General features: G+C 39.2%; 1 protein-coding gene across 2 annotated transcripts in view; it reads right to left on the minus strand.

The window, feature by feature from the left end:
• soga1 (suppressor of glucose, autophagy associated 1) overlaps positions 1-12763 on the minus strand; it is an 82729-nt gene that overhangs the window by 15442 nt on the left and 54524 nt on the right. For both annotated transcript variants that reach the window (XM_056448668.1, XM_056448667.1), the window contains exons 4-9: positions 10438-10500; positions 6737-8041; positions 4190-4318; positions 1761-1886; positions 1034-1264; positions 7-150 (exon numbers count right to left, since the gene is read on the minus strand). In XM_056448668.1, the coding sequence (XP_056304643.1) occupies positions 7-150; positions 1034-1264; positions 1761-1886; positions 4190-4318; positions 6737-8041; positions 10438-10500 (1998 nt within the window). The remainder of the gene's footprint in view (positions 1-6; positions 151-1033; positions 1265-1760; positions 1887-4189; positions 4319-6736; positions 8042-10437; positions 10501-12763) is intronic.

Below are 12763 nucleotides of genomic sequence, written 5' to 3' on the forward strand. Positions count from 1 at the left end.
ACTCACCTGAGAGCTGCTCTTTTCTGGCAGGTTGTGCTCTTTGGGTGCTGGGTTGAGTGGTTGTTCCTCCGATGCAGACATCTTATTGTCTCCATAGTGAGAAGACAGATCTTCCTCAAGCAGAATACGGAGATCTTTGACACTGTTAACCTAGAAAAATATTGGCCTTTTAAATAATAAGTAAGCTATTTTTAAATGTTTGATGTCTGATATGTTCATTTGATGCTCAACAAATAATTATTTCTTGCTTCACAGTTGACAACAGCTGTGCTTTTTAAATACCTCAAATGAAGGAACAAATGTTGAATACAAATATGAATTTAAAGAATTCCCAATTGGTAATGGCTGATTGACAAATGTACGCAACATTAAGAGAAGCTTTGTTTTATTTGTGTCTTAGATGAGATGATCTGTATGGGAAACATGGTCTGACTGCTTCTGTTTACATACTTGATGTCTGTGCACTCAGAAAACGAAGTGCTAAGATGCATGCAAATGTTTTGAGTAGAGTAACTAAAGTTTGATCTATATATAATACATATTACATCTTGTACAAAGGTCAACATAAAAACCTTTAATATTTTTTATGGAAAATATTTTTTTCAGGATTCTGAGATGAATGCAAAGTTCTTATACAGTATTATAAGAACTTTGTTATGGTTATATTACAATTTTTTTACCCTTATTTCAATCAATTTCATGCATCCATGCTAAATGCTAATTAATTTAGCTAAAATCCCTTTTGAGTTCACCTTTGTGTAAATCTGCACTTTGTTCACCAAGCAAAAACAATGTAGTCTAACCAAGCTGTATTATTATGTCCACATCCCACATGGCTTAATATGAAATTATGGAATTATGCATGCTAATTGCACATAGACTTTGTTTGCACAGTTTCCCAATTTGCATAATTCCTTCAGTGAATCAGGTGCCAAAGCAATGCAAACAATATGTGTAAATACACCTGCTTTCAGCATGCACTGTTCATTCTTAATGAATTCCCCCCTCAGCTGCTTTAAAAAAGCCTCCATACCTCTAGGATGTCCTTGCTGTCTGTGTCTAGTTTCTTGCCGAGTCTCCACTGTTTGAGAAGCCAGCGGAGCTTAAGGCTGATGAGGAGCAGGCTCTCTTTGAGCTGCTGTGACTCCTGCACCAGCAGGTTCCTCTCCTGACTCCACAGCTTCTGCTGCAGACGCGTCTGTAGGCTCAGACTCTGCAGCTGAAAGTCTCGGCGGAGGAGGGCCTTCTGATGCTCTTCCTGAAGCTACAGAAAGAACACGACATGAGGAAAATATATCATGCTGATATTGCATGATATTGCGGCTATGCTATATTTTGTGTCTCATGTTTGTTCATTCATTCATTCATTTTCTTCTTGGCTTAGTCGCTTTATAAATCAAGAGTTGCCACAGCAACTTATCCAGCATATATTTTACGCAGCAGATGCCCTTCCAGCTGCAACCCATCACTGGGAAACATCCATACACACTCATTCACACACATACACTACTGAAAATTTAGCTTACCCAATTCACCTGTACCACATGTCTTTGGACTTGTGGGGATAACCGGAGCACCCGGAGGAAACCCACGCAAACACAGGGAGAACATGCAAACTCCACACAGAAATGCCAACTAACCCAGCCGAAGCTCGAATCAGCGACCTTCTTGCTGAGGCGAATGTGCTACCCACTGCGCCACCGTGCTCCCATCTGGTGTTTGTGCAAGACCTAAATTAGCACGTGTTGACGTGTTTGTACCTGAGAGAGTTTATGTATGTCAATGTGGCGCTCTTGTCTCTCCTGTGACAGAGCTTCTTGTGCTCCATGAGCCTTCTCTCTCGCCTCCGACAGCAGAGCATGCAGCTCGTGAACCTGCTCTGTCAGCTGAGGAGCAACAGGAAGAGAGAGAATAACAGGTAATTAATCGATTTGTTCAGTATTTGTATTACAAACAAACTGGAACAACTGCAAATCTGCTGCCATGTCAAAACGTTTCAGTGCTACAATGTCAATAGCTGTCTTTAAAGCACATCATATCAATGACAATCTGTCTGTTCTTGGTATCAAGAGTGCTGAGATAAGAGCAATTGCAAGAAAAGAGCACACAAAGACCTAGTTCTGCACTACATTTACATTTATGCAGTTTAGTGCCTTGCTCAAGGGAATCACCTCAGCCATGCTATTGAGGTGGATATTCCCACCAACAATCCCTGCTGGAAAGGGCGACCACTGGATCACAAGTCCAACTCTCTAAACATTAGGCCACGGCTGCCCCTGTGATTAGTCAATACATGGGTCAACTAGTCTTCCAGTTTAAAGAAACTCATCTGCTTCTATCACCGATGTACATACACATGCAGATAGGCACTTTTGGCTATTTCTTTGACCTTATTGCATCACAAATGCTCTCCTGTTAAAAATTAAACAGACTTTTAAAAGCATGACTCAAGATCCTTGCATTAACTCAGGAACATGTTTTATGTAAAGCCCTCTAAGAAATGCTTTTGATCAGGGTGAGGTCAGGAAACCAGTTTAAAAGCCCTGATTAAATCACAGGAAAGTTTTGCTAGTTCAGTGGTAGATGGAGCAAACTCTTCTAGAAAGTTTAGTTTGGCATGCTGTTTTTATTTCCAAACCTTGTTTCAGTCTGGTTTTGTTCAGAATAATGGTTATTTTTATGAGTATATCAGGGCCTTGAATATGCACAACCTGTTCAAGGATTAATATTTGTGGGGGAAAGCAAAAATTCTATTTTTCTACTCTAACAGCATCAGTTCAGTATTGAGTGTGCCCTTCCTAAAATTCAAAACATGAGACCAGGGATTGATCACAAGATCTCATTTGTCTCTTCCTCTTCTAATCTAATTTGTCCCATTAGTGGAAATGCTGGATGATGACTTGTTTGGGTGGAAATCCTGATTTATAACAGGGTGTCCACGGGGTCTTAAAAAGTATTAAAAGTTGAATTAATTATAAGTAAATTTAATTAATTAAAAAGTCTTAATTGCATTTTTACGAGGTCTTAAATTTTGTTCAAGCGTAGTAAAAAATGTTTGACTCCAAAACAGCATAAATATATTTATTTTCCTCCTAATATTAACAATGGCGTGCTCGTTCCACCTGATTGGTTCAGGCTGAGGAGCGTCCGGCCAAGCTCCTCCGTCTGGGTGATGTAATGTAATTTGCGACAAACGCAGAAAGGTGATGTGACGCTCTCCACATGTAGTGAAACCATAGATAAATGGGAAAATGTAAGTTTGCGTACTCCTGCTTGGAGAAAGACGAGTTTAAACAGTAGCTGAAGCCTGTCGCTGAAAACAACTGCGTAATTTAGTCTTTCAAGCTTTGTTTCTTCCGAGCTTACCTGAGTTCTGTTGCATGGTGGTGCTCCATTAATTTACTTCACTACAACTGTTTATTAACAACTGTTTATTAAGTTAAAGGTTTGATACTGATTAGAACTTGAAATGGCGATGAGGTCTTAAAATATTCTGAGAAGGTCTTTAAAAAGTCTTTAAAAGGTATTGAAATTACCTTAAGCATTCCTGGATATAAACTTCAAGGTTTTATAAAGTCTTGACAGATCACTGGCCATCTAAACCACCCCAAATTTACCTAAAATAAGTAAAGAAGTAGGGCCTTAGCCTCATTAGCCCTTCTGTAGAAACATATCCGATTCTGTTCTTGGGTAAATATAGCGTATCAGGTCAAAACTAAACCATGCTGACAGTGAGAACTAAATTTGTTCACATCTCTGCATGAGTGAACAAGTCTTGTTTTATTAATGGACACATGGGTATTTTTATATTATAACCACATGAATATTCTTCAGAGTTTATGAATGTCCCATTTAATAAACTTTACTGTCATTACTTACACTCTAATCTCTTAACTCTTAACATAAAAATCTCAGATTTAAATGACTGTAGCATAGATCATGTAATCTTAGAGCTTTTGATGTTTGCCAGTCATTCAGAGAGCACCTTTCTATAGAAACCTATAATTGACTTGTGAATTTGGGGATTGACTTATCCATGAAGGATGTACAGTGCCCTGCCTCAGAAGTGTTAAGTCATTAAAAGAGCATTAGGCAGGCAGCTCATTAGATTTTGTAACAGAGCCATTGTGTGTTCAATTGTAAGACCATATCTGAAATGTTTTTGTGTGTACATGTTTTAGTGCCTCACCAGATCAGAGTTTGTTTCCTTTAAGTCTGATTCTTCATCCTTGTTGCTGTCTTTGTGGCATATGCTCTCCTCGTCTGCCTTGCACAGGTGAACTTTGACCTCACAGTCTGGCTGGTCTCTAGAGTCAGGCTGTTGCATGCATGCATGGGCAAGTTAATGAAGGAAAACCAAAAAAAAAAACAACAATAAAAAGACGAGCATGATAGAAGACAGACGGAATATCGGAATATGATGATGCATAGCATGGGGATATAAGACATTTTGAGAGATGCAAGAAAAGAACAGACATATTTAAAATGAGAAGCATGATGCGAGAAAACACAAAACATGATACAATGGTACCCACATAACATTGGCAGCAAATTAAAAACTCACAAGACAATGAAAAGTATGTATAGGAAAAACAGCTTGGTCATTGTGGTATAAGACAAAATGGCAAAAAGAAACAAAACAACAAGGAGTGAAAGCATCTTTGGTTTGAGGAGGAGGAAACAGGAAATGGGGTAGAGGGAAATCATAAAGAGAGGGAGAAGACAAACGAAGAAATGTAGCAGCGACCACAGGTCATGGTGCCCATGCAGTGAGGAAAGAGGAGAGAAGGAGGAAGGGAAGAGTCTGGATTGGATCTCAAATGTTTGGCCTCTAATGGAGCCTAAATTAATGTTAGATTAAACCCTAAATGTGTAAAATAAAAAATTAAAATTAAAAATAAAGTGTTTTTGGATCGTACTGACATTCATTTTATGGACAAAACCAGCTGAAACATTCTTTACAATATATTTTGTGCTCCATATATATGGAACTATAAATAGAAAGTAACTATATATAAAAAAGTAACATGAAGGCGAGTAAATGATGACAATTCGATTTTTGGGGGTGAACTGTCTCTTTAAGAGGCTAAGCTGTTATGTTTGTTTGAAATATCTACAAATAACAAGAATGATTTGACACTTCCTAACATGCACGGATTAGTCCGCCTACTACAGTATGATTGCTTGAAAAAGGAATGGAAATGCATAGGAAGTTCCTTAATATCTTGACATAAAATAGCAAAAAAGTGGAACATGGAAACTTAACCACTAGGGCTGTGCGATTAATCGAAATCGAATCACAAACGTGATTTGAAATGTTACGATCAGGTAATCGCAAGAGGCTGCGACATGAAATATATATGTATCAATTCATTTCTCCCGCCCAGAGCAAATACGTGACTGTCGTCGTTGTGTGACAGTCTTACTAGCTAATTGAGTGAAGAAAAAGTCATTCTTCCTAATCAGAATTGTGCAACCGGACTGAGTGGAACACCCACAATAAAAAAAACAAACAGGAAAGCACAGACGAGTGGGATGATTGTATCCGCCGCTTCAGAAGTATTGACAGACTAATTAGGCCCAATACCCATTCTATTTTTCTACCCCCACCCCTTCCCCTTGGCCCTTGAAACAGAGTGTGAAAGTGAAGGGCTTCAAAATTTACCACTAAGATATGGGACACCACTACAACACCTGCACACGTCATAATATGTCATCGTGATCTCTTCATATGAGATTGACGATGGCGACTGCTGTAGTTATTCCAGATGCATTACTTGGTATTTATCTTCAGGAAATTACTGAAGGCAATGATATCATGTTATCACAACGTTATAATGTGACAATAAGCTCGTAACTGTACTGTGCATTTACACAGTGGCCATACTCATCTATGTAAACACAAAAAACAACATTAACATTATAGCAGACACTGTAAAAAGCTCATTCCCAGCCACTAGACTTTTTTTGACAGGGTATTTGAGAGTCATCGAATGACAAAATGTTGTGGGACTGCTATACAGGTGTTATTACTAGGGATTATAGATAGCGAAATTTAGCGAATTTTTATTTTAAAAAGCATGATGGGTAAACACAAACGCGGTTATGAATGTATTAAAACAAATGCTTGTTTGTTGTAAAAATTCAAAATAACGACAAAAAAATACGAATTTGTGCATCTCCTGACTTCCGTGTGCAGCCATGATATCATTGTAGCTGGTGTATTCTGGGAAATTTTGTTAGCCCATAGTTTCGAGTATGGTCCGGAAAAATATCAGTTTGAAGGGGCATCTAGCCCTTCCCCTTCACCCTAAAGAGAATTGGGACACCTCGACCCCTCATTTTGCGCGTTCACGTGAATCTAGTAAACGTTGGAGTAAGTTAGTATGCTTTCAGTTTCAACACCCACTGCAGTAAGAAGCTACAATACATATTATTGAGCTCAATCTTGACTATAAAATAAATCACAATCTGTCAGAAAAATCACAATGAGATATTTACCCCAAATCGCACAGCCCTAATTACCACAGTACTAATAATCTACTCCATTAGAGGCCTAAATGTTATAATGCACTACAAACATGCATTGTTATAGTGGTCGGCAAACCTTTATGTGTAAATACTAATCAAGCAAAGCAACAAAAAGAAATATTGCTGATAAAAGAGGCACAAAACTCCAAGCAAAATGAAAGAGTACGATGCAAGAGAATATCTGACTAAGCAATTGCGTGCATACCTTCTGTTGGGTTGTGTTCTGGTTGATCTGAGCATCTGCAGGGCATAAGCAATTTGCTGTAGGGTATTCCGCCTCTGACAGCAGGGGCATCTGGGACATCCCGTCCACACAATCTCTCTCTGGGGGCTCCTCCAGGGCATCCACCCTCTCACTGAGGGCCTGGAGCTGAGCCTGGAGGAACTGCAGTCTGCCATGCAGGACCTCCACCACAGGCAGTGTGGAGCTTGGAGTCTGACTCTTCTCCAGTAGAACAGGTTCAGCAGAATCATTGGTGGTGATCTTGCGATAGACAGAGTCCGGTGAGATACAGGAGGTGTCGGGTGACGTCAGAAGCTGAATGGCTGAGGTAACAAGTTGTGCCTGGTCACGGATAGCGAGGAGATCCTTTACACTGAGGCACTGAGAAGTGTGAGTGTGACTTGTTCTTGAAACTTTTAGATTCTTCTCCTCCAGAATATCGATTTGCTCATCACCCACTGGACCTTCGCGATGCGTCTGGGTAGGAATGCATTCAGCTGAGTCTCCGGCTTCGGCATCTGTTTCCAGTGATGGACGTGCGGAGCCTTGGTTGGAGGCCAAGTCACACCGTTGAAGGTTGGACAAAAGCACACGGTTCTCGTACTGTAGCTTCTTTACTTTGCCGTTCAGCTCTGCAATCTGAAGTCTAGCAGCAACAAGTTCTTTATGGGTAGCTTCATTTAGCGCATCTTCAGAAGGACCAGGAAGGATTGTGGGTGAAGTGATTGTGGACGATGACGATGTCTCTATCTCAGTGACAGCAGGAAGCTCAGACTTGTAGTGGTTAAGCTCGTTCATCAAGAGCTTGTTCTGCTCCTCCATTTCAATCAAGGACCTCCGAAGCAGATCTGCCTCTTCTTCCACAAACTGTAGGTGGCGCTGTAGCTCCATCACATTCTCAGATGTGGAAAACAGCAGGTGACTTCCAACTCCGCCCGAGATGCCAATTCCGCCTGGGGAATCCTGGATCTTCATGTCGTCCATTTCAGCACGGAGGCCGCGGTTTTCCACTTCCAACTCTACGATCCGTCGACTTAGAAGATTCGCTTCCTCCTCCACCAGTTTCAAGTGAACTTTAACCTCGGCCTCTCTGGTGTGAGGAGAGTCCGCCACTTCTTCAACGGTCAGCGAAGCATCAACCTCTCCATACATAGAACGAAACTTTGCCAGTTCCTCCCTCATGGCCTCGTTGTCTTTGACCATCTTAGTGAGTTTTTTGCACATGAGAGCTGATTCCTCCTTGGCGAAGTGAAGCTGGCATTTGAGGTCAGAACTGTCCTCTGGAGGCTGGAGAGAAAGTTATTGTTAGTAGCTAAAACATTAGTTACCTTGCTTCCACCGCCATGGTGCTAGCACTAAGAATAAGGCCAGTGGACAATAAAAGCTTTCGTATATTATTTGTAATTATAGGAAATCAGTTATAGGAACTAGCCACCAGTTCTCCAAAATATGAATTGTCCCATTAGGCCATTTTCCTGGTTCCATTCACACCATTACAAGTACTCTGAAGTAATGCATGCTACTGAAACCAACCTAAAGTGTGGCATTCAACAAAATCAACTGGAAGATGGAAGAAAATCATGACTGATGCTGTGTTAGCTGTGTCAAACGTTTTGTTTAAGTGGACATGGAATGTAGATGAAAAGGGAGGCCTAAGAAAATAAAGGCTGGTTTATACTTCTGCGTCGAGTGATTGATGTGACCCATGGCACCTGCCTTGTGTGTAGCCGCGCATTTATATTTCTGCATGCTGTTTGTATTGCTCTGCAATAACACTTCCGAAACGCTAGTCGGCAGTAAGGTTTTTATGTTTCTATGTGTCGAGTTTTACACGCATCTGTTCCAGATTTCGCTGATTGCACTCACTCAGCAGCTGAAGCTGCTCATAGACTGATTACAGGACTATTTAAACAGCACACACACTTCTTGGCTGAGTCTTGCTTATCTGTTTGTGAACTTTACGACGCATTTACTTTGCCTTGTCTTGCTGTGTTTGATCCTCGCTTTGTTTTAGTGTTTATTCCTGTCTGCCACCTGCCTTTTCACCATATGCCAGTTATATGACCACGACTCTGAATTTCCCTGTATACATCTGTTTGCCCGTGTTGACTGTTGCTTGCCTGACCATTCTGTTGATTCATTCCGCACTCCTTTTGTCAGCGTCCACTTCACATTATAGACGACTCAGCCATGATGTATGTGTGTGTGCTGTTTAAATAGTCCTGTAATCAGTTCATGAGCAGCTTCAGCTGTGAGTGTGTGCAATCAGACAGGATCAGGAACCGGTGTGTGTGTGTGCACAGTGCATGCTGTGATTTGTATAATGGAGGATTTATAGTCTGTTAGCGATCTGTGTGTGTATACCAGCGATCTGCACAGGCTGGATTGCTGGTGACCGTGACACTACCGAGCACCAGCTTGTTAAACCAGCTAATCTTGAACCTGAAACCACTAAAGTTAAAAGCTAAGGTGGATTTATGTCTACACAATGTAAAATTTTCAAAGCAACAGTCTTCTTAGGCTGACTGACTCTCCAAAAAAAATTCCCAATGTTACACACATTTACTACAGATACCTTTTTTATTTCATTTATCAGAATTTTTGAGGTTAAGCTGTTCTCAGAAAGCACGTCAATAAAGACTGCAATGCCTCATGTTTTTTTTTTTTCATGATTATGTAGTGACATTCTAATTTCTCTACGCTACAGTGTGTATCAGTGACAACATTTACATGGACATCAGTAATCATTTTATTTGCCTTAATTTGAATTAGACAATAATATGATAAAGATGTTTACATGAGTTTCTTTTTGAATGTTCCTTTAATGATTCCATTTTACATGTTATAGCACATAATTTGATTAACGTCATTGCATCACATCGCTATCCTCATTTCCTCCTGAGTTTCATGTAGTTTCGGGTGTTTCATTTTTAATTTGTTGACTTTACCTGCAGTTTGGCACATTCACTTTCATTCAGGAACATTTTATGCATGCCCCCGTGACAAACGAGATATTGGATGTGAGTATGAACTGCTGGAAGAGTGTTGTTTTAATGGAATTTGATACCGCACGCTGTATGGGAAAAAAATGTGTCTGTGATCCTTCACTGACTCGGTAGGTGCAGAAAATAGTGTCAAACAGCTGTGTGTATATAGACTATCAGATTATCCTGTCACAAAATGGGGCAAAAATCCTACACGAATGTAATAGTTTGATTGCGGCGTTTACATGTCTGTACTTCATTTCAATAATGTGACTAAAATCAGCATACTCCACATGTCTTAATTCGATTTCTGTTTAGTTCGATTATGACTTTAGTTGGATTCAATTAATTAAAAATCCCTGTTTACATGGTAGACTCCTAATTAGAGTATTGTCTTAATCGCATTTAAATTGGATTATTGGTGTCCATGTAAACATACTCAATGATAGATTTAAAAGTATTTTTTTCTGTATGATCCCTGCACCAGGTTATAACAAGAGGGGGAAATGTTCCACATTCATCACTCTAAAGATGTCAGTTGTACTAAATTCATTATGCCTAAGTTGCTACAAAATTGATAGCACCTGCTTCTAAAATACAGTTTTCTATCATCCTTTACTTAATCATTACTCATTCAGGTAATAAACCATGAAAAGCAAATTAACCCATCAAGTAAAATGTATTATTAGCATGTATTACCTGAGGCGATGCTTTTTTATCAGGTTTGTTGTTTGGTCTGGCACTTCTCTTCTTCAATGAGTTCTGGAATAGGAAAAAAAGGATAATTAAAATGTGCAAAAACATGAATGAATAATTGTTGTTGTGCCATCATCAGCCGCTGCATATTCACTCTGATATCAGCACCATCACGTTTATATCTCTCTGTGTGATATTTTTCACTCATAAATCATAATTTGGCAGCAAATCAGCATGGAATTAAACCTGTTCACATCGCAGCATGAGGTATTTCATTGTTTCCACAAAATAAAAACCCTCTCTACTAGAGGAAATGCAGAGAGAACTATCAGATACATTATGAAACGATTAGTTGCAGCTCTGGACTACTTGAACAATAGATAATATTAACACTATAGCTATTTTCTCAAAAAACAACAACAACAACAACTCATTGCATGATAGAAAACAGCAACTCACTGCCATTGCGTAAAACACAATTTTCACTTCTTGTCGTATGACACAGAATGACACTGGTTAATGGCAATTCAGCTTTTAATGGCACTAAAACTTTAAAATCAATATTTGTGCAGCAAGCAAATGAAAGCACTGACAGCAGTGTATCGACCATTTTAGTGCCACTATTTATTTATTTATTTATCTATTTAATTTAATGAGGCTTGCTGAGTATGTGGGAAAGAAGTCTGAACATAATGAGATTATAGCAGCATCATTTATTACACTGCATATCCAATATCACACTGGCCTTGTGGCCACAAGGTGTACACAAGGGTTGAACAAGTAACATGCTATATGACACTATTTTCTCAGCGTTTCTACTCCTCCAGCACAAACACACTTACTCATCATCACTTTTGTGAGTGTTTTCTCGTCCACTGTAATGTTAAAATTCCATTTACTTCACAATACTGATGCAATTCTGCCTTTCTAATGCAATGTTGTTAGTCTCTTTCACTGCCACTCGAACCAACATGGTTTTATAGTTCCAAATCTGAACAAAGATTACCGAAATAAAAATTGGCACTCACAAATAAATTTAGTAAGTTCATGAAGCTTTTCTTCTGTGGATCGGCCTTCAATGGTGACATTTGTATTAAACTGAATCAGTTTAATTTAAAGGGCACCTATTTTACTTTTTTTTTCAAGATTTAAGATAAGCCTCTCCAGAATGTGTCTGTAAAGTTTCAGCTCAAAACACCCATCAGATTATTTATTATACCTTTTAGAAGTTTGTAATTTTCAGCTCTGAGCAACTTGTAGCTGTTTTTGTTACCTGTGCCTTTAATGCTAGTTCTCCCTGCCCACCGCTCCCATGTGCCTGTCAGAGTGTGTCTCAGCCTGGGCTGTGTCAGATAAACAGCACAGTGACAGACATGAAGGAAGCAGAATTACTACCGTAAGAACTTTCCCATTGATTATTTGATGTATTTGTTGAGGAGTTAATTCAAGCCCTTCTGCGACGATGAGTCACACACAATATCATTCCAAAGTTCATGCACACACAGACACACACAAACACACAGTGCGCGCGCTTAACTTTGCACTGCTTTTGCACAGCAAATGTGATAGGATATACATTAATATCCACTACTGTATGGATATCTGTTGTGTTCATGTCCAAAATGAACCTGATTTAACGTCCACAAACCAGAATTGAGTCGTCTTCTTTTATAATTGTACTGACGTGTGACTGTGGTGATAAAGACAGTAAAATCGCTGTAATTCATTACAAACATGCACTGTTTTAAAAACGTTTTAAACTTGTAAAACTCATTCTTGATCACATTAGATGATGACTGATGATCACAGAGAGCTGAACAGATCTTTTAGTCCCAGTTGCTTTGCGCACATCCTGTCTTGTTGATATGATTATACACATTACTACGGAGACATGTTAATATGCGGCTGTCAATCAATTCGTTTGTTAAGGAAAAATCGCACTCCTATGTCACATTGTGGTGGGCTTCAAAATGTGAGGGATTTGTATTCTATTTTAACATCAGGAAATTTAAAAAAGAGACTTATTGTGTTTATATCATCCCAATATGACTATAGACACACAATACCTACACACAGTCTGTCCAAACAGCTTAAAAAAGATCATTTTCACCATAGGTGCACTTTAATTAGAACTACACCTGCATTCCACCACTAATCCTGCCTACCTTATATGCTGAAATGCTCCACAATCAAATACTGTAATGGCATTTTATTCTCCTTTCTACATCTATGTTAAGCTGCTTTGGCCCAATCTACATTGAAAAAGAGCTATAGAAATGAATATGAATTGAGTTGAATTGAAGAAATGCAGCATAATACACTGTTTAAA

This window comes from Danio aesculapii, chromosome 23 (assembly GCF_903798145.1).
Source record: "Danio aesculapii chromosome 23, fDanAes4.1, whole genome shotgun sequence".
Taxonomy (NCBI): domain Eukaryota; kingdom Metazoa; phylum Chordata; class Actinopteri; order Cypriniformes; family Danionidae; genus Danio; species Danio aesculapii.